The sequence below is a fragment of the Zootoca vivipara genome, chromosome 1 (assembly GCF_963506605.1).
Source record: "Zootoca vivipara chromosome 1, rZooViv1.1, whole genome shotgun sequence".
NCBI classification, from domain to species: domain Eukaryota; kingdom Metazoa; phylum Chordata; class Lepidosauria; order Squamata; family Lacertidae; genus Zootoca; species Zootoca vivipara.
In genome coordinates, this window is record NC_083276.1 from 84,426,076 (window position 1) to 84,444,102 (window position 18,027).

General features: G+C 49.5%; 1 protein-coding gene across 8 annotated transcripts in view; it reads right to left on the reverse strand.

Moving 5' to 3' along the window:
* SPEG (striated muscle enriched protein kinase) overlaps nt 1-18,027 on the reverse strand; it is a 102,373-nt gene that overhangs the window by 2,925 nt on the left and 81,421 nt on the right. For 7 of the 8 annotated variants that reach the window (XM_035126758.2, XM_035126769.2, XM_060277983.1 and 4 more), the window contains 15 exons: nt 16,476-16,502; nt 15,969-16,121; nt 14,570-14,612; nt 14,205-14,273; nt 11,533-13,756; nt 10,915-11,070; nt 9,947-10,063; nt 9,232-9,399; nt 8,574-8,696; nt 7,472-7,636; nt 6,205-6,976; nt 4,860-5,099; nt 2,666-2,889; nt 1,372-1,447; nt 916-1,065 (listed from right to left, as the gene is read on the reverse strand). In XM_035126758.2, coding sequence (XP_034982649.2) covers nt 916-1,065; nt 1,372-1,447; nt 2,666-2,889; nt 4,860-5,099; nt 6,205-6,976; nt 7,472-7,636; nt 8,574-8,696; nt 9,232-9,399; nt 9,947-10,063; nt 10,915-11,070; nt 11,533-13,756; nt 14,205-14,273; nt 14,570-14,612; nt 15,969-16,121; nt 16,476-16,502 — 4,707 coding nt within the window. Of the gene's footprint in view, nt 1-915; nt 1,066-1,371; nt 1,448-2,665; nt 2,890-4,859; nt 5,100-6,204; nt 6,977-7,471; nt 7,637-8,573; nt 8,697-9,231; nt 9,400-9,946; nt 10,064-10,914; nt 11,071-11,532; nt 13,757-14,204; nt 14,274-14,569; nt 14,613-15,968; nt 16,122-16,475; nt 16,503-18,027 lie in introns of those variants that run through there. The other variant, XM_035126806.2, reaches the window with a different exon arrangement.

The following is an 18,027-nucleotide window of genomic DNA, read 5'->3' on the forward strand; positions in this document are numbered from 1 at the left end:
AACAGCCTATCTTGGCACGCCTTAATTTGCTACGTGTTTTGTGATTTTAAATCTCTGCTGGGGTTCTCTTACTTGCCTCAAACCTGGATCTTGGCAACCAGGAATTCTCCCTTTTGTACCTATATTTCCTTAAGCCAACGGTTTTTGCATGCAGAACATAAGCACGAGCTCCATCACTGGGCAACAGTCCTTCCCCAAACATGGCCACACCAGACTTTGTAACAGAAAAGTTACAGAAAACAGGACTCTCATCTCCTAGAACAGCCCATTCTCACTCACCAGGAGTCCTGCATACTTGGGAGTACGCCATATTGAGCACAGTGGAATTTACTTCCAGGCACACATGCCTAGGGTTGCATGGTCAGTTTGCTTTAGAGACTGAGTACAGTCCTACCTAGCTTCCTCTGGTTCGGAATTACAGGTCCTGGTATCATTAGTCCAGATAGACTGCAACTCCCACCATCCCTGACCACTGGCCATTTAGGCTAGGGCTGATGGGAGTTGGAGTCAAAGGACATTTATAGGGCCCCAGGTTCCCCATCCCTGGTACAAACACTTTAAACATCAAGGATGATGGTGACCTCAGGGATGTTGGACTCAAGACTGCATCCTGCTACTGCTGAAAAGATCTACTGTGGAATTTCTCAACCTCAGCAGCTCATTTAGCTCTCAGGACTTTATTACTGAACTCTGGACTAATCCAAGACTAAGTAGTACCTGCTTTTTTTTTTGACATAGGGGCTGTGGCCATAGCACCACTCCCATGGCTCAGATGCCATCCATAATCTGAGTTCTGCCTTGAAGCTCCCCCAGATTCTAGGTCTGTCTGTTCCACGGCTCTTTACAAAGGCAGCTTTTCCTCTCCACCCATCCCATGGCGTTGCCTCCAAGGCCTTTCACCCTTCTTTCACTCACCATGGATGGGCAGAGAGAACCTTGCGGATGAAGAGTGCAGCACTCTGGGAGACGTTGGGGTACAACTTGAAGGCATCATAACGCCCTGCCAGGATCCTGCTCTCTACTTCCAAGGGATCCATCTCAAAGAATGGGGAGCGTCCACTGAGCCTGACAAGCAAAACAGAAGATAAAAGTGCAGGGCACACACATGCACAATATCACTCGTCCATCAAACCAGCACTCCCAGCTGCAAGGGAGGAACAGCACCTCCATGGGGAACAGAGGTACCAAACTGAAGTTTTTATGGTGCATCAGAGATAATATGACTGCAGGCAGGAGTCTAGGATAATCCTGTCCTTTAAGTGAATCTGGTCAGGTGAGTCAGAAAAGAAGGCTCTGGACATCCATTTCTAATTCCACCTCTTCTCCCCTGCTTGTCAGATTCCCACAGTCGCCCTCTTCAGCCATACTTACATGATGTATATGAGGACTCCCAAACCCCAGATGTCAGCTGCTGAACCAATGGGATCCCCCTTCACCATTTCTGGAGCTGCAAAGGAAACAGTGAAGGATCATCTCTTTCCCTGCACAGAAGCTGCACCACTTTACCCTGGCCTTCGACAGTTAAAGGTTTTTTTGTTTTGTGGGACCCACCTCTTCTGTTTAACCTATGCTGTCCTGCTTTTATTTGGAACTCTTTAACTCAGGGGTGGATGGTGGGGTGGGGGGAAGTGTTTACCTGACCTCCTGATTGGTCAGTCACTACTGCTTATTTGGAGAGGTGAGCTGGATGCGAATTTGGCACAGTGAAAAACACACTGGCAGAGCCACTCTGGTGCTCCTGTTGGTGTGTTTGCACCACGCCAGTGTCCCTCCCACCCTCCTTTTCCATCCTGGTAAACAGCAGTGGATCACATGCCAGAAAGGCAGGTAGGTGTCTCTGCCCCTCCATGCCACCTCACTGCTGGTTTTACTTGTTGTTTTTTAAAAAATAATAATTGTATAAACCGCCTTACTTGCGTTTATAATTGTATGATTATATTTTTACAAGCTGTCCTGGGACCTTATGGTGAATGGTGGGCAATAGATCTTATGCAAAAATAAATAAATTGCCATAATGAGCCCAGAGGGGCTTCTGTTTGTTGTGCTAGAGACACCCATTGGATTAAGCTGATTGATACTCTGCTGCTCTATGGTTAAGATGCAAGTGAATCATCTGTGGTCTAGCCTGGGAGGTGAACAAAACTGTGTAAAGTAAACAGCTCTAAGCCTGGAGCAGCAAATCACAAAAAAAACACCTAGCAGTAAAGTGTTTGGGGAAAGCTCAGTTGGCTAGAGCATGGTGCTGATAATGCCAAGGTTGCAGGTTCAATCCCTGTATGGGACAGCTGCATATTCCTGCATTGCAGGGGGGTTGGACCAGAAGATACTTAGGGTCCCTTCCAACTCTATGATTTAAAGTTCTGTCCTCATCTCCTAGTGTGAGTCCTGCAAAAGAGTAGCCTGCGAAACCAAGAACTTAACATTCTGGGCAGGAAGGAATCCCCCCCCACTTCTGCCATCTGCACTCTTTGGTGCTAGTCCCTTTGTCAATTAAGTAGTATGCAACTCCAACCCATTAGCCACATGTATAGCTCAGCCTATAGGTACCACATATGTTCATTGCATGGCATACCTACTCCACAAGCAGTTTGCGTTGCCCACAAAATCTCATGCACATCCTCCACTACCCAATCTTCTGGTATGCCAGTTCCATAAAGCTACTCACCCATGTACTCCAGTGTGCCAACACGACGCCCCAGCTGGCGCAACACCAGTGGGTTGTAGGTCTGGGCACTGCCAAAGTCAATAATTTTCAATGTGTTTGTGGGGCTGACAATGATGTTATCAGGCTTCAGGTCGAGATGAATGATGCGCCGCCCATGCAGATATTCTAGTCCTTGGAGGATCTGTGTTACGTACCCCACCACATCATCCTCTGAGTAACGGAACCTGTAGAGTAAGTTATGTCACCGAGAGGATAGAGCGAAGGACACAAGAACCCTTCCCTTGCACTTGTACTGGTACAATTAAACAACAATATGGTACCATTACTCCTAAATAAGCACACTGGTGACTTTATGTTATACACAGTGCAAACCCATGATTATATTTTCTATTTTTAAAAACAGCTTATACATCTATTTTTGTTTTGGTTTCATGCATTTGTTGAACTGATCTTTTCTTTAAAATCTTTTCCCCGTCTGTACAACCCCATTCAAGGCTCACCTATGATGTTTTTTTGCTGACAGTGGTTGGAAGTTAAAATTTTAACCCCACCCCAACCTCATCCTTGTGTGTTGCTGTGTGACAATGGGGGACATTAAATGATCAAGGGCTGATCAATATGTTGTTTTCTTATTTTCATTTTTACTTTGAGTCACTTCACTGCCACCCTGTTTCTGTTCTACATTACTTTGCATTTTCCTTTGTTCCTGCTGCTTAGGCTTTGCACGTGTAATCAAAATAGCACTGTCCCCACACAGGAGGGAGGACAGGGTCAGGACAGAGGCGCCCCAAAGGACATCCCAGTGAGGATTAAGCAGATTTAGCAGCCATGGAATTTTGACTGACGGCTGGAGGGACATCAGAGAAATGGGTGGAATGGAAAATGAAACAAAGGCACGACGGGCTGACTGAACAGAAGCACTCCACACTGCAACATGTTGCTGTAGGTTCCACTTTTCACAACTAAATACCACCACCAGATTCCTTCTTTCATAATGCTAGAGCTCATCAACATCCACTGAAGCTGAATGTTGGAACATTCAGGACAGACAAAACAAAGTACTTCTTCACGCAGCAGCAGCAGCAGCCAAGCTATGGTGCTTGGTCTCACAGGAGGCAGTGAAGGCCACCAAGTTGGATGGTTTGAAAAGAGGATGAGACAAATTCATGGAGGAGGAGAAGGCTATCAGGTTGCTGGAACCACAGGAGTGTTTGAAGAATCACATGGAGCCTGAAACATAGGGGTGAGGCAGCCCCTCAACACTTTAGGAAAATAGGCAGCAGTTACCTCTAGTTGTCTTGTGTCTACTTGGGGTTTTCTGCTCTGTGTTTTATCCATTTGTTGGGTTTGGTTGTTTTATCCCCCAGCCCACCCAATGCTCCAACTGATTGTGATCTTTCTCATTTGAATCATAGCCTAAACATTTTGCAAGTCCTTCCCACACCCATTCTGGTTCTGTATCATCAGCAAAATCTAATGTTTTATTGAAGTCATTACTCATAATATTGAACAGTGCTAGATCCAGGACACATCCAGTTGCTCATGTCAATCTCATGAACATCAAAGCGCAGGAAAGGTTTATATCCATTTATCTTTTACATATTCACAGAAGTAAGATTGCCCGGGGGGGGGGGGGGAATCCTTTGTATAACGTGGTCCTCAGTAACCTCTTCATTCAAGCCATACCCTTCCTTGAACCCTCTAGATGTATTTTACTAAAGGTGTCCTGCTGTGTCTTAAAGCATAGTATAATTTACTTGTCTCTTGCTGTTCCATATTATAAAGCAGAAGATGACAAGGAATAGGTTCAAATGTTTGGGTCCAGTGGAGGTATCTGGACTGTGTTACTTTTATTTCCCTTCAGCTCTACTATTCTGACTATTCAGTGGCACAGTTTGCCCTCTTCAATTGCCCTGTTGTGAATAGGCCCAGTTATCACCTCTGCCATGGATTTTCTGGTCAACTAAAACTGATTCAGGCCCACAAACTGATTCATGCCCCCATTGCGTGTGATTAGACCAACACTTCTGTCTCATCCTGGTTTTTATGTTTGTAACTCTCTGTTACTTTGCTAGTTAGCCAAACCCCTCCGTGGCCCCATGCTTGGCCCTCTCAGACACAGATCTTCTCCTCTTAACATCTTGGAGTCCCACCCTTAACCCACTCCTGCCTCCCAACCTACCCCCCAGCAAACCTGTCAACAAAGTGGTAGAGGATCTCCTTCCCAGGGCAGTGTTCAGCTATCAGCACCAGATAGCGGGGGGTGATGTAGGCCTCGTGCAGAGTCATGATGCGATCGTGGTGTAGGCCCTTTAGGATCTCGTATTCCTGCAGGATGCTCTGCTTGCCTTCCGTTTCATAGGGCACAATCTTGGCCATGAATCGCTTGCCCGTGGCATTCTCCTTACATTCCCGGATCACTCCAAACCGGCCCCTGCACATATATACATGGAGCATGTCTGGACGCTTGCTAGGCCTGTCTAACAAAAGCTAAGGCACAGTGTACATAGCTTCTGTCACACAGCACTGCACATGTAACCACAGAGTTCAGTGGATATGACAACAGTTTTCACATAGTTAAATCACCCCGGATTGGCTGTGACAGTGTGGGCCAAGATTGGCCTGTGGGCTGGAGGTTCCCCATCTGCTTTACAGAGTGAGATTATAAGACTGTGGTAGTGCAGTTTTGGACAGTACCACGCCAGATGACAGCTGCGAAGGTGTCACATTTTTGAATGCTCCATCTTGTAACACGTTCATTGCATGTAGCATGCAAGCACATTAAGAAGAGAGTTTATAACTAAATGTTTCTGACAAGCTAGTTTAGTACATATAAGGTTTTTTAAAAGCACTGGAGGGAAGATTCAAAGATATGTGTTGCCCAGGCACAGCAGTATCAAGCAGTGCAATCCAGAATTCTACCACTTTGGTCTACTACTTTAAACCGCATAATGCGTAGAACAGCTCTTGAATTTGTGTGACAAGTTTAATCTCCACCAGCTTGGTTGAAATGAAACCACTGCCATATGATTCTTGCAATTTTCATGCAATAAACATGGTGGTGTGCTTGGGCCTGTGGAGATGAGAGTCAGAGAGTCAAGTGCGTGACTGAAATGTACCACAAGGGAATGAAAGAGGGTTTACCATCGCTTGGGCACAAAGGAGAAGGAGGGCTTCTGGTGTGGGGTCTAAATCTCTGAAGATACATTGGAGACAGCGGACGGGGGCAAGGGGAGATGCTAATGCTATGGCCACAACATGAGAGGCCTTGGTTACATCCAGGATCAGAGAAGGCCTGTTGCTGCACCCAATGCTGAGAAATTCCTGGTCCGGAAATAGACCAGAGGGAGGCATCATTCTGTACTGCTTTGCACTCTATCTAGGAGAAGGTCTCAGGTTCAGACCCTGACATATCCAGGTGCAGGGCTGGGAACAAGGTTTTCTCCTGTGAAACTGGAGAACCAACTGCTAGATAATAGTGGACCAGAATGACCACCTCCTGCTGTCAGCTTCCTATGTCCCTATGAAAGATCTCTTACCTTGCTTTCTCATCCAAGAAGGTGTAAGGTTTTTGAGGGACCCCTTGGCGCAATGACGATTCGTCCTTGGAAGTTGAAGTGAGCCTGCCCTGAGCCCCACTCCCAGCGTCCCGGCCAGGGGTAGTGCTGCGGCTCAGGAAGCGAGTGTGGGAAGGCACCTCTTCTGGGCTGGGGGTAACTGGCTGGCTGTGTGCACCTTCCGTCGTGCTGGGCGCCCTTGGTGGGATGGAGATGAAAGAGGTGGCCATGTAGGGAACAGCTTTTGGGGGGACGGTCGCTGGAGAGTCTGCCACGGGGGTTGGTAAGGCAGGAGAGATGGGCAAAAACTTGGAGACGGAAGAGCCAGGGGAGGATGCCGCAGCAGGCGAGACCCTGGTGGGCACTGAGGCACTGTGGGTGCTGAGAGAAGATGCTGTTCTGGAAGGCTTCGAGTCTGGCTCTGGAGAGGTGGATGGCACAACAGCTGGAGGTTCAGAAGACGAGGCCTCCTTGGAGGATGGAACCAGGGCTGCAATTGGGAGCTTGGCCTTCACCGTGGCCAGAGGCCTTTCCTCAGGTTGAGTCACTTTTGGGGCAGCAGAAGCCTTACCCCCTTGTGCCGGCACTGCCCCCTTGTGCTTCCTGGGAGGGGAGGACGGCAGGGGACCTGTATTTCTGCGCACAGGTTGGGGAGACTGGTCAGTGAGGGTCTGGGTAGATCTGGTGAAAGCGGCTTTCTCCAGGGCAGTTGTACTCTTTTTGGCAGTGAGAGCTGAGAAGGCAGCCTTGGGTTCTGGGAGAGGAGAAGGAGGCTGATTTAGGCTCAAAACAGGAGGGCCTGCCTCTTTCCAGAAGGCAAGGGAAAATCTATAGAGGGAATCCCTCTCAGCCACCAAACAGTGGGAATCCCAACTATGGCAGAGCCAGCTCAATAAAAGAAATATCCTCCCTACCGAGGGCAGCTGCACCTTGACACCATGAGGTGGGCTTGCAGCCAGAATTTAGGACATGGCTTGTGGAGTACATGCAAGCACAATGGCTGCATACACACATTTCAGTTTTCGAAGCATAGCATACCATATATCTGAAACAAATCCCCCTCAAGAATCCTGGGAACTGTAATTTGTTAAAGGTCCTGCAGATTGCACCTCCGTGAGGGATAAACAATAGCTCCCAGCATCCCTGGTAGTGGTGGGAATGTATTTTCAATGAATGGTGTGTGCACAGCTACATCAACCTATTGGTTGGTTCAGACTATCAGGACTAAGAGCACCTCCCTCGTCCTCACCTGCACCCTCAATGAAGACCTTCCCCGAGGGGTTGCTGTAGGGACCTTGTCCGGCCTTGTTAGCACAGGCAACACGAAACTTGACCATGCTCGCAATGGGGAGATCTGTCACGTTGAAGTAGCAGTCAGCGATGCCTGAGCTGACCAACTTCCACTCATGCTCTCCTGGGGCGGGGGAAGGAATACACCAGTTAAAGCTATATGCAGTAAATATAACACATTAAAGACCAAACAAAACCAATGCTGAAAACCAGAAACCAAAAAAATAAAACCACAGAATGCAGGGGGAAAAATCAAAATGAAAACGCAGTGCAAGAAGAAAAGATTTGGCATCAGACTGAAATGCAGGTGAAGAGAGGGTTGATTAGACCTTAAAGGGCAGGGAGCTCCACAAAGTGTGGGAAAGAATGCAAATAAGACAGGACTGTAAATAGCTTGGTTCCAAACTGTTTGGGGGATTTGTAGTCATAACCAGGATTTTGAATTGGGAACAGTTAGCCAATGAACAATATTCGAGTCATATGTTCTGATAAGCACCATCCTAGCTACTGAATTCTGCACCAGCTAAAGTTTCTGAACCTTTTCGAGAATCAGCTCCACGTAGGGCACGCATCAAATCTGGATTATGTTACCAAAACATGTGTGACAGTGGCCGGATATTGCCTCCGGGGGGTTCACTGGAAGAGGTTGTGCCTTGCACGAAGATTGAATCAAGTCTTGAAAACACCCATCTCTACAGAAAGGTGATGAACTCTGTATCTTGTCCTCAGATCTGGTCTGAATCTGTAACAGAACTGCATATAATGCAAAAGGATGGGGAAGGGAGACTACTAGGAAGCAATACTTTTCGGTCTTGATGTACCACAAGCTGTTTGGGAATGGGCAGGCAACTAAAGGAGTAGGAATGAGAAGATGACTGCGAGTTGCACTGTAGCCTTATTAGAAGGATACAAAATTCTGCACATGCAACCATGGAGGTGGTGGATATGGAGCCACAGAAGGTCCACACAGAACCGGGCGAATGCATGTGACGACTAGAGCCTCTGCAAAGGAAAGGGCAGAAAGCAGCTGGCAATATTTTCCACATCCCACCAGTTCATACCATCCATCTTCCGCTCCAGCGTGTACGTGCAGGGTGCCTGAGTATCTGCTGGCCTCCATAGCACCAGGACTGTGTTCCTGTACTTCTGGGGGATTTCTGGGGTGCCTGGTCTCCCAGGAATCTCTGTTAGGAACAGGTTTGAGAAAAGAGAAATGAATGGAAGAGCATAAGATAGTAACCTATGAGATATGGGATGGAAGGATCTGTCGATTTCGTTTCTCACAGTTTCTGTTTCCCCCCCAGTCTTAAATTCAATTCTCCACATTTTGCAGAATTTGTGGATTTTTTTTAAAAAAACTCCTCATGTACCATCATTTTAGTACAAATTTCTCCTGATAAATTTCTGCATGCATTTTTTAAAAAACTAAGGTACATGTATTTACACAAATATCTTCATTTTTATGCATATATTCCTATAATACATGCATTTTTGTAAACATTATTTGGTTGGAGAACTGCACTTCAAAATTCAGATGAGTGTGAATGTAAAAGGAGAGCTGTTTCAGAATGGGTGATTTTGATAGATTTGGTTGTCACTGCACACTGAATCATATTTCTCTTGCATTGCTACCGTACGTGAGATATATTGCCGCAACAGGCTCATGGATGTTTGGGTGGGATGGTGGGGAACCACAGGGCACTCTTTTTCTATCCTTACTTGCTACAGCCAGGGTGCAGGAACTGGTGGCAGTACCCAATACATTGGTAGCGTTGCATTCATACAAGCCTGCATCCTTCTTGGAGACTTTGGAGATGGTGAGCAGCTGGCGGCCATCTTTACATGCCACAATGTTGAGAACACCCTCTGATACCAGGGCGTGCTTATCTGCAGAGGACAAGAAAACCGATCCGTACAAACACTCTAGGTATATTAATACCGCACACTGCCTTACATCCTCCTCCTGTAGCTTGTGCTCTAATGCGTCTTTGCCAGAGAGTTCATACTCAAGTTACTCAAACATGTGAGCTTCATCAGTAGTCGGAGCACCTCTTATCCTGGCTGAACCCAAGGGGTCTCTATCCCAACAGAATCCGGCACTTCTGAGTTCCAAGAGAATGTAACCATTTGGATGGCAACCAGTGCAAGGATACACAATTTGCACCATGGCGATGCAGGGGTATAGAGCTAGGTCTATCTGCATGGACACCCAAATGGCAGCTCAGTTCTGGGCTTGACCTCTCCTAGCTTTGTGGCTTAACCTGCCTTGGGTGGCATTGCATCATGGTTGTCTGGTAGGATACCTGTTAGGAGTCACACACTGGGAAACAAGTCAGCAGCTATCAGGCTCCACCTTTCTGATCTTGAGAGCTATATTGCTTCTTTCAGCCCCAACATGGACACACACACACACTCCTCGTGACACATTGCTTACCTTTCATCCACAGTATGCGAGGGGCAGGGCTGGCTGCAGGAAGGCAGCAGAGTTGCACTGCCTCTCCCTCCAGCAATACCTGGTCCTTCAATTTTATGTGGAAAACTGGAGGGAAGTCTGCGTTGGACAAAGAATAAAAGGGGTAAATCCGAGGCTGCTTCCAAGTACCACATAAATCAGGCATCCCCAAACTGTGGCCCTCCAGATGTTTTGGCCTACAACTCCCATGATCCCTAGCTAACCGGAGCAGTGGTTGGGGAAGATGGGAATTGTAGTCCAAAACATCTGGAGGGCCAAAGTTTGGGGATGCCTGACATAAATGGTGCTAAAAGGCTTAGCAGGAATTCCATCCCCAGCATAAAAATGATCCCCTGTAACAGGGTTGGGGAAACTCCAGGCCTGGGGGCCAATTGCAGCTCCACAGGACTCTCTGCCTGGCCCTCAGAATTCTACATAGCCAATGCCTCTCTCCACAGGCTCCACCCCTTCTTCCCACGCTCCACCCCTCACTGCTCCTGTTCCATGATTTCCTTGAGTGTTTTTGCCTAGCTGGAATGTGTCCCTGAATGGTAATAATGCCTCTTGCTTGCCTGGTCATTTAGAGGTGTGAGGAGTAACCTCTGACTTTTGCATGACTGGAATTTGGCCTGCTCTAAAGAGTCCCACCTCTTCCACTCAGTTTTGCCCCTGGCTGTGCCCACCACTGACAAGCAATCCATGAGGAAATGTGGCCCTCTGGCTGAAAAAGGTTTCCCACCCCTGCCCTATAGAGTGGAGTGGAGAAGACGCAAGTTCAGTTCTTCGCCATCACGTTTCCTTAGAACGGCCTGCTCCAATTGCCCCGGCGGCTGGAACTTTCTAGCACAGCTGAACAGGTGAGAGCAACTCAGGCTTCCATTGACCAGCCACACCAGGCTGAATTTATCTCAATGTGGCAGCACTGGCCCCACACTCCTTCATGGGCATACCTGACTCGCTGAGCACATAGGGTTGACTCATAATGACAACACCGTCCCCTCTCAGGCTGGCAGGAATGTTGGGCTGCGAAGCAACCTTGTCTTTCTTGGATCTGGACAAGCTCCAGCGTTCCCAGCGAGAACCGCGCCGCTGGCTTTCACCAGGACCTGTGAAAATGACAGATATAGGTGGGCTATTTCTTGTGCAAGCCAAGAGAATTCTAGGAAATGGTTGGGGGGCCTGTTTGACGCTGTTTGCTTCTACTGGTTGTGTGGTGTGTTCAGAGCAGGATTAGCCACTCTCAGATCACGCATACTCCTCCCCCTCAGCCGTGTTAGCATCCTCTAAATTATCCAACTTACTATTCTCTCTTTTGTCTCTCTTCCTTGATCCCCAGTTCCTCCAGCATTTGCCTGAAACTTGTACCACAACCAAAATAGTGGTCAACAGGTTGGTGGAACTACAATTTGTAAGCCTCGCTCCCTTCCCCACATTAAAACTCGTACAACACTTAAAGGATGCCTTTAAACATGCCCAGAGGAGCCATGGTCCCTCAATGGAGAAACATCAACCCCAACACACACACACACGCTTTCCCAGGTGGGAAATGGTTGCAGACCATTGCTCACCGCTGCCTGTGGATGTGTCAGATTGGAAGGACTCCGTGGAAGGGACACTTGCAGACTGGGCTGCCAGCTGGTTCTGTGGGATACCCACTTGGCGCAGGTTTTCCCCCTCAGAAGTTGCACGGCGCAGATGAGAGAGGAAAGGAGCTCTCTTCTCGGGCTGCCTGACGCGGTCGCCGCCAGCAGCAGCTGCCTGGTCTTCCTCGCCACGTAGCGAGTGGCTGCGCAGATGCGTGGAGAGGCGCCCCATGGTGGTCCCGATCTTCCTGCGCACAGCCATGACGGGCGACTCGCTGGAGCCAGGCTCCGACTTCTGGCTGTCTGAGTCCTTTTTGTCCTTGGAAGACAGGCCCCCAGACAGCCTCGCTCCCCCTCCTTCCTCCTCCTTGGCCTTCCTCCTCTCGACGGGAGGCGTGCGTCGGAGTCGCATTGACATCCTGCGGATGAAGCCGCCCTCCTTCTCCACTTCATGCAGGTCCTGCACGGAACGAGAGCGCTCGCCCAGGTGTCGAGAGACCCCAGACTTGGACAACTCCAGTGGAGCACCCACAGGGCTTGGCCGGTAGATGCCCTCTTCCCGCGGCCCAGCCAGCTGCCGCTCCTCAGACCTGGAGAGCAGCTTGCGGCCCCTGCTGAGGGAGCCTTCCCTGCCTCTCTTGAATTTGGCCTCAAAGACCTCTTCAGAGTCAATGTCCAGGATGTGCTCAGCACTGGAGGAGCGAACTTGGGGGGAAGGTTCCTTGGCGGGGGTCTGTGCGGCCTTCTTGGCAAAGGCAGCAGTGTGGTGGGACTGTGTTGTGGCTGGAAAGGTTTGAGGTATACCTTCTGAGGCAGCTGCAGAAGGTTCTGCGGCCTCCCTGTGAGGGACCTGGGATGACTCGCCAGCCAGGGTCTGCATAACATCAGCGTAGGCCGAACGCTTGGGGGCCGAGCTGCCTGGGGTGGGTGAGATGGGTGTGCGTGTTGTTGACTCCCTTGGAGAGCCTATGGCTTTCACAGCTTCTGGAGCGTCAGGTTTGGACAATCTCGCCAACGGCTTTTCCTCAGGTCCCCTGGCGGTTGGTCTCCTCAAGCTAGCCCTGCCGATGGGCTTTGTTCCTGCCTCCGCCTCAGGGGTAGGCGGCTTGGAGGGAACCTCATGTGGCGTGTGGGGCCTGGATTCATTCAGAGCGGAGAGGGACGGCGTCTCTTTCAGCCTCTGGATTTCGGCTTGGGCTAAGGGGATTTCCAGTGGTGCTCCGGAGCGGCGGTGCAGAGTGACAGGCTCCCCATCGCCATGGCTGAAGGAGCTGCTCTTTTGAAGGAGGCGCCCCTCGGGGGGCATGTGCTGCGGAGCCGTCTCGCTGGAGGCTGCGCGCACCATCTTGTGCCCGGGGGACAGCTGCTTCTCCAGCCTGGGAGGCCTCAAGCCCTTTTTCTCAAGGCCGAGGGTCTCCAGCAGCGGCCCTCGCAAGCCGCTCAATTTACCGTCCACGGGACTTCCGTGCAGCAGGCGCTGCCGCATGACCTCCAGGCGCTGGGTGTATTCTTCCTCTGGCAGCCCGCCCTTCCTGCGGTACAATGTGCCAGGGCTGGGGCTCCGGCGGGGCAGCTCCATGGAGGCTGCTTTGGTCAGGCGTTTGCGGGAGTGGGGCTCTGCTTCATCCGAAGGGAGACTAAGCAACAGGGCGCTATCGGCAGAGCTGCCACGGCGCAGCTCACCCTTACGCGAAGCTTTGTCAGATGCTTCTGGGGAATCCAGGCTGGAGCCTTTCTTCAAGGCCTTCCTGGGGTACTCTGGCCTTTTCTGGGCCTCACAAGCCTCGTCGTCAGAAGAGCCAGGCTCCTCAGCCTCTGTGGAGCGCTTCCGTGGCAATGTGCCCTTCTGCCTCCTGAAAGAGAGCTCTGCTTCTTCCTTTCTCTTGGGATCCACCACAGCTCCCTGCCCCTCATCATCCTGCCACTCCATCAATGTGCCCTCCTCATCTGCCGGAGCCCCTTCAGGGCTGAGAGGCTCATCATCTGTTGGGAGCTCGGTGAGGGACATGCGGGAGCCAGAAAATTCGGGCTGATGGGGCATGGGAATGTAGGGCAACTCCTCTGGGTCATCAGAATCCGAAGAGGAGGACAACACCGAGGTCTCCTTGAGGAGGCGAGGCACAGCAATGGACAAGTGGCTGGATGTGTCCTCTAGGAGCTCGGGAATAGGCCGTGGCACCATGTTACACTTGTAGCTGATCTGGGAGCGCTGGGGAAAGAGAGCACACGCTGAGGGGAGAATGGGATGGAGCTCAAGCAAAGACCCAGAGAGCCTCTGTTCCACCCACACCTCATTTCACAGTCTTGGCTGCCCACCCTCCTGATGAGGCCAGATTGTAGCTCCCATCACCCCTGACCATTGGACACGCTGGTTGACCAACAACCTCTGAAGAGCACAATGGAAAACTGTCAGGGGCCGCATCTAGCAACTCGCAGGGTCATATGCACACACAGACATATGCACACACTCACAATTACACACACACACCACTTGTGCTCCACAGCAGCATTTTCTGCACAATAGTGTCCACCTTCCCATCCACTCCCTCCTTGATTTTGCTGCTGGAGGAAAATCACAACCTCAAATCAACCAATCAATAAATTGCCAGCACACTGACAGCTACCAAGGCATTTCCTGTCTCCGATACCAAGTTTACCTGCCATTTCCGGCGAGATATGAAGAGCTTGAGATGATCTGTACTGATGCTCTTGCCCTTGGCTAATGTCTGAAAGGAAGGGTGGAAGCAGGCAGGGTCAGAAGAACAGAAGCAGAGCCCTGTAGCCGGGTCAAACCAAAGGCCTATCTAGTCCAGCCTGTTTCCCACAATGGCCAAAGAGATGCCTCTGGCTCAGGCAGCTGGAAAGAGTTGCTTTTGCTCCCTGCATGTGTGGCAGAAGCCTTTGCTTGAAGTAACCTCCCCCACTTTGAGCTACCAAGATTTTCTCCTGCCTAGAGAAAGGCCCCACCACCCAAAATAGGCCCCACTTCTCTTTCTAAAGAGGCATCAGCAAAGGGACTTACCTTGAACCAGGGATGTTCCAGGGTCTGATCTGCATTGGGTCTCCTGTGAAGGAAAACAAGAATGAGTCAATATGTAGATACAGCTTTTGCTAGCGTAGAGGAAAGCTGCAGCTAAAGCCCACACACCCCACACTTCCACACACTGCTCCTTTCCTTCTGCTTCCTCCAGCCCACCTCCAATCACTCTCCTCTCTCCCACCAAAAGCAGAATGGCTTCCTCTGATTACTTGCCTTCCAATGCTCCTTCTTCCCAGGCTTGAATCAAAGGACTGTGAGAGCATTTCCTTGCTTTCTAGAACAGCTAACAAACCTCACAACTTAAAAAGAGTGGGATCACTCTTGCACAATCACCTTGATTCCCCTCCCAAGAGGTAGGATTAAAATACATTACATAAGTAAATAATACACTATTCCTGCTTGCTACTATAGTAGACATGGAAGTCAGGGTGAGAGGATCACATGGGTAATCAAAGCTTTTTGCGGGGTGGGAGTTGTCCCCAAGCATTGTGTGTCTTTGTGCTCCTTCAGACAACCTGTTTACTGAGCTGTCATCCTGATTTGCTTACGCAGACAGAGGTTATGTCATGTCTGTTCTTCATTGAGCATTCGATCCGATTTGTTTGTGGGAAGGTTATACAACAATGATCGTTCATCCTCATTTGCTAGTTTGGGGTTCCTACATCTCCTTAACCATTCATTTGCCCCACACTTTCCAGTGCATTTCTCTGTAATTTTCCTAAGTGCAAATGGTGTGTTAAAGTGGATGTAGTGCGTGTTGGCCCCTTTGGGCAGTTGTTTTATTGTGTGTGTGTGTGTGTGTGTGTGTGTGTGTGTGTTCTGCAATATGTTCTTGGCACAATAATAGTCCATTAGAGATTTATTTTGGTTTCCTTTGACTTCTCTAATGCTTCCTCAATGCTATCACATTGTTGCCATCTGTAGGGGCTATAAGGCTACAAAAGCTGAACAAAAGTATATCAGAATCCTTGTGGTATAAAAAATCACAGGATTTCAGCAGGAAGCCACATGTTCACGTGTAGCCACCCTGAGAGCATCCTGAGCACAAATCATCATCAATACACAATAAAAAGGATGCCTGGAGGGGCCCTAGGGCATAATTTTCTCGCTGCAAAGCCCTGGCAGCCTGCTGGTGACTTACCCAGGTAGGGGAGGCCTGGAACTCTCTTTGGCCCCCACCCTAAGGTGGCTTTTCTTTCTGTGCCTCTGGACACATAGCTTTCCCTTTCTTTCTCAGAGAAGGAATAATTATAGTTGTTTTTCCCCTCTCTCTGCCATGGGGGCAGGGAGTATGTCTGTGGGGAGTCCTCTTTGCATCCCACGCAGGTAAATGCCTCTATCGAAATCCTCAGGGAGACCCTTAATATACCCTATTACTTACAGGCGATCATTAACCAGCACTTTGATAACAAAGCCTTTAGCCTCTCTCGTCAGTCCTGTGAACATACTCTCCTCAAAAGCCACGTTGTAGTTGCGGATGTTCATGAGCGTTGTCTTGTCGTTCTCACCCACGAACGGGGAGATCCCTGTGAGACTGAGAGAAGGAATAGTCAGAAAATCTTTGGCTGGCAGACTTGGGGCAAGCTTTCTGGGTTTCCCATGCCCTTGCATGCAAAGATGTAGCGATGGGGTGAGGAAATTTACTGGGGTAGCTTTTCAAGGTTCCCCAAGCCACACTTCACACCCTAGAGACAGTAGAGCATGGCTCTCGGGAGAGCTGAATGGGAACACTATGTCAAAGCATAGTGGTGGAATGATCTGCTTCCAAGACAAGGAAGAGCCCTGGTCTTTCTCATTGTGCCTTTTCTTTACCATAATATGGTAGAGCCACAAGGGAGATGGGAAGAACCTGAACAGTCCCAGCATAGTCCTCCAACCTGAGGCTTACCATAGATATGTGATTACTCCCACTGGCCTGTAAAGAAAGAACAGACAAAATTTCAGTGCTTTGACAGGACATCTCTAGGAGGAGTTAAGTTATATCAGGGGTCCCCAAACTAAAGCCCGGGGCCAGATGCGGCCCAATTGCCTTCTAAATCCGGCCCACGTACGGTCCGAGAATCAGCATGTTTTTACATGAGTAGAATGTGTCCTTTTATTTAAAATGCATCTCTGGGTAATTTGTGGGGCATAGGAATTCGTTCACCCCCCCCCCAAATATAGTCTGCCCCCCCACAAGGTCTGAGGGACAGCGGACCGGCCCCCTGCTGAAAAAGTTTGCTGACCCCTGAGTTATATGATCCAGGTGGTACCTATACTTAGTGACCTTAAGGATAGATAGATAGATAGATAGATAGATAGATAGATAGATAGATAGATAGATAGATTAAATGGGATGATGGTATCAGGGGTTGAGCTGGTTGAGGTTCTTTCCAACTCAATGATTCTGTGATTGTAAGGTTAGGGTCTGGACAATTGTTGCTCTTTAGTCATTTAGTCGTGTTCGACTCTTTGTGACCCCATGGACTAGAGCACGCCAGGACAATAGAAGGGCTATTTCATTTGTCAGACAAGGTGTGGTGGCTTTGTTCTGTAAAACAGATGGTCAAGTACAAGTGATCTGTTTCTACAGGAGCTAAAGGCTGGAGACCCCTCTGCCAGAAGAGATCCTTTTGGGAAGGGGGCTTGCCTTCCCCGTCCCAGCTGTGAAATGTGCTAACTCATATGCCTCTGTTTTTGCTCTCTGCAAAAATACTATGTTGCTGGCGGCCCCCCTAATCTGATGAGGGAGAAGCATCTGTTGGAGTGTGTTTAATGCTGTGAAACTCCACCTATGCTCAACTTGTACTGTATGCATGTGAAAATAAACAGGGCCGTCTTAAGTATATTTGGCGCCTGGCGCCGTGGTGCGACAGATCCCTCTGGCGCCCCCACCCTGCCCCGTTTCCCAGCGCGGCGGGCGGGCAGAGCTGCGCGGCCAGAGCTGCGTGAGCGGCTTGCGCAGCTGCACAGCCCCCCCGGCGGGCAGGCGCCCTGGCGCCCTGCGCCACCCAGCCTGGCCGTAGGGCCGGCCCTGCAAATAAACCATATATCACAAAACAAAAGCAAGCCTTCAGAAATTTACGACACACTCCTGGAGTTCTCACTGTTTGGAGCCTTGGGGGTGCATGTAACAATAGATAGATTAGATTAGCCCCTGGCTAGCAAATGGTATGGCTCCATGATCAGGGAGCCCAGAGCACCAGGCCATTCTAGGGTCTGCAGTGTTTGAAATTGTAAGGGGTCTTCAAGAGGTCAGGGTCCAACTTAATGTTGAAACAAATGCACTACAGTAGAATGGGCAATAATGAGCCCAGTGCATCATGCTCACACTCCCCAAGTAAGACTTACACAAAAAAGTGTTTTGCACTGTCCTTAAGGGGAAACAGCATGGACTGATCTGCAAGAGTCAAGGCAAAACAAGTTGCACAGTCCGTGATAGGGAGCAACCCTGACACCTC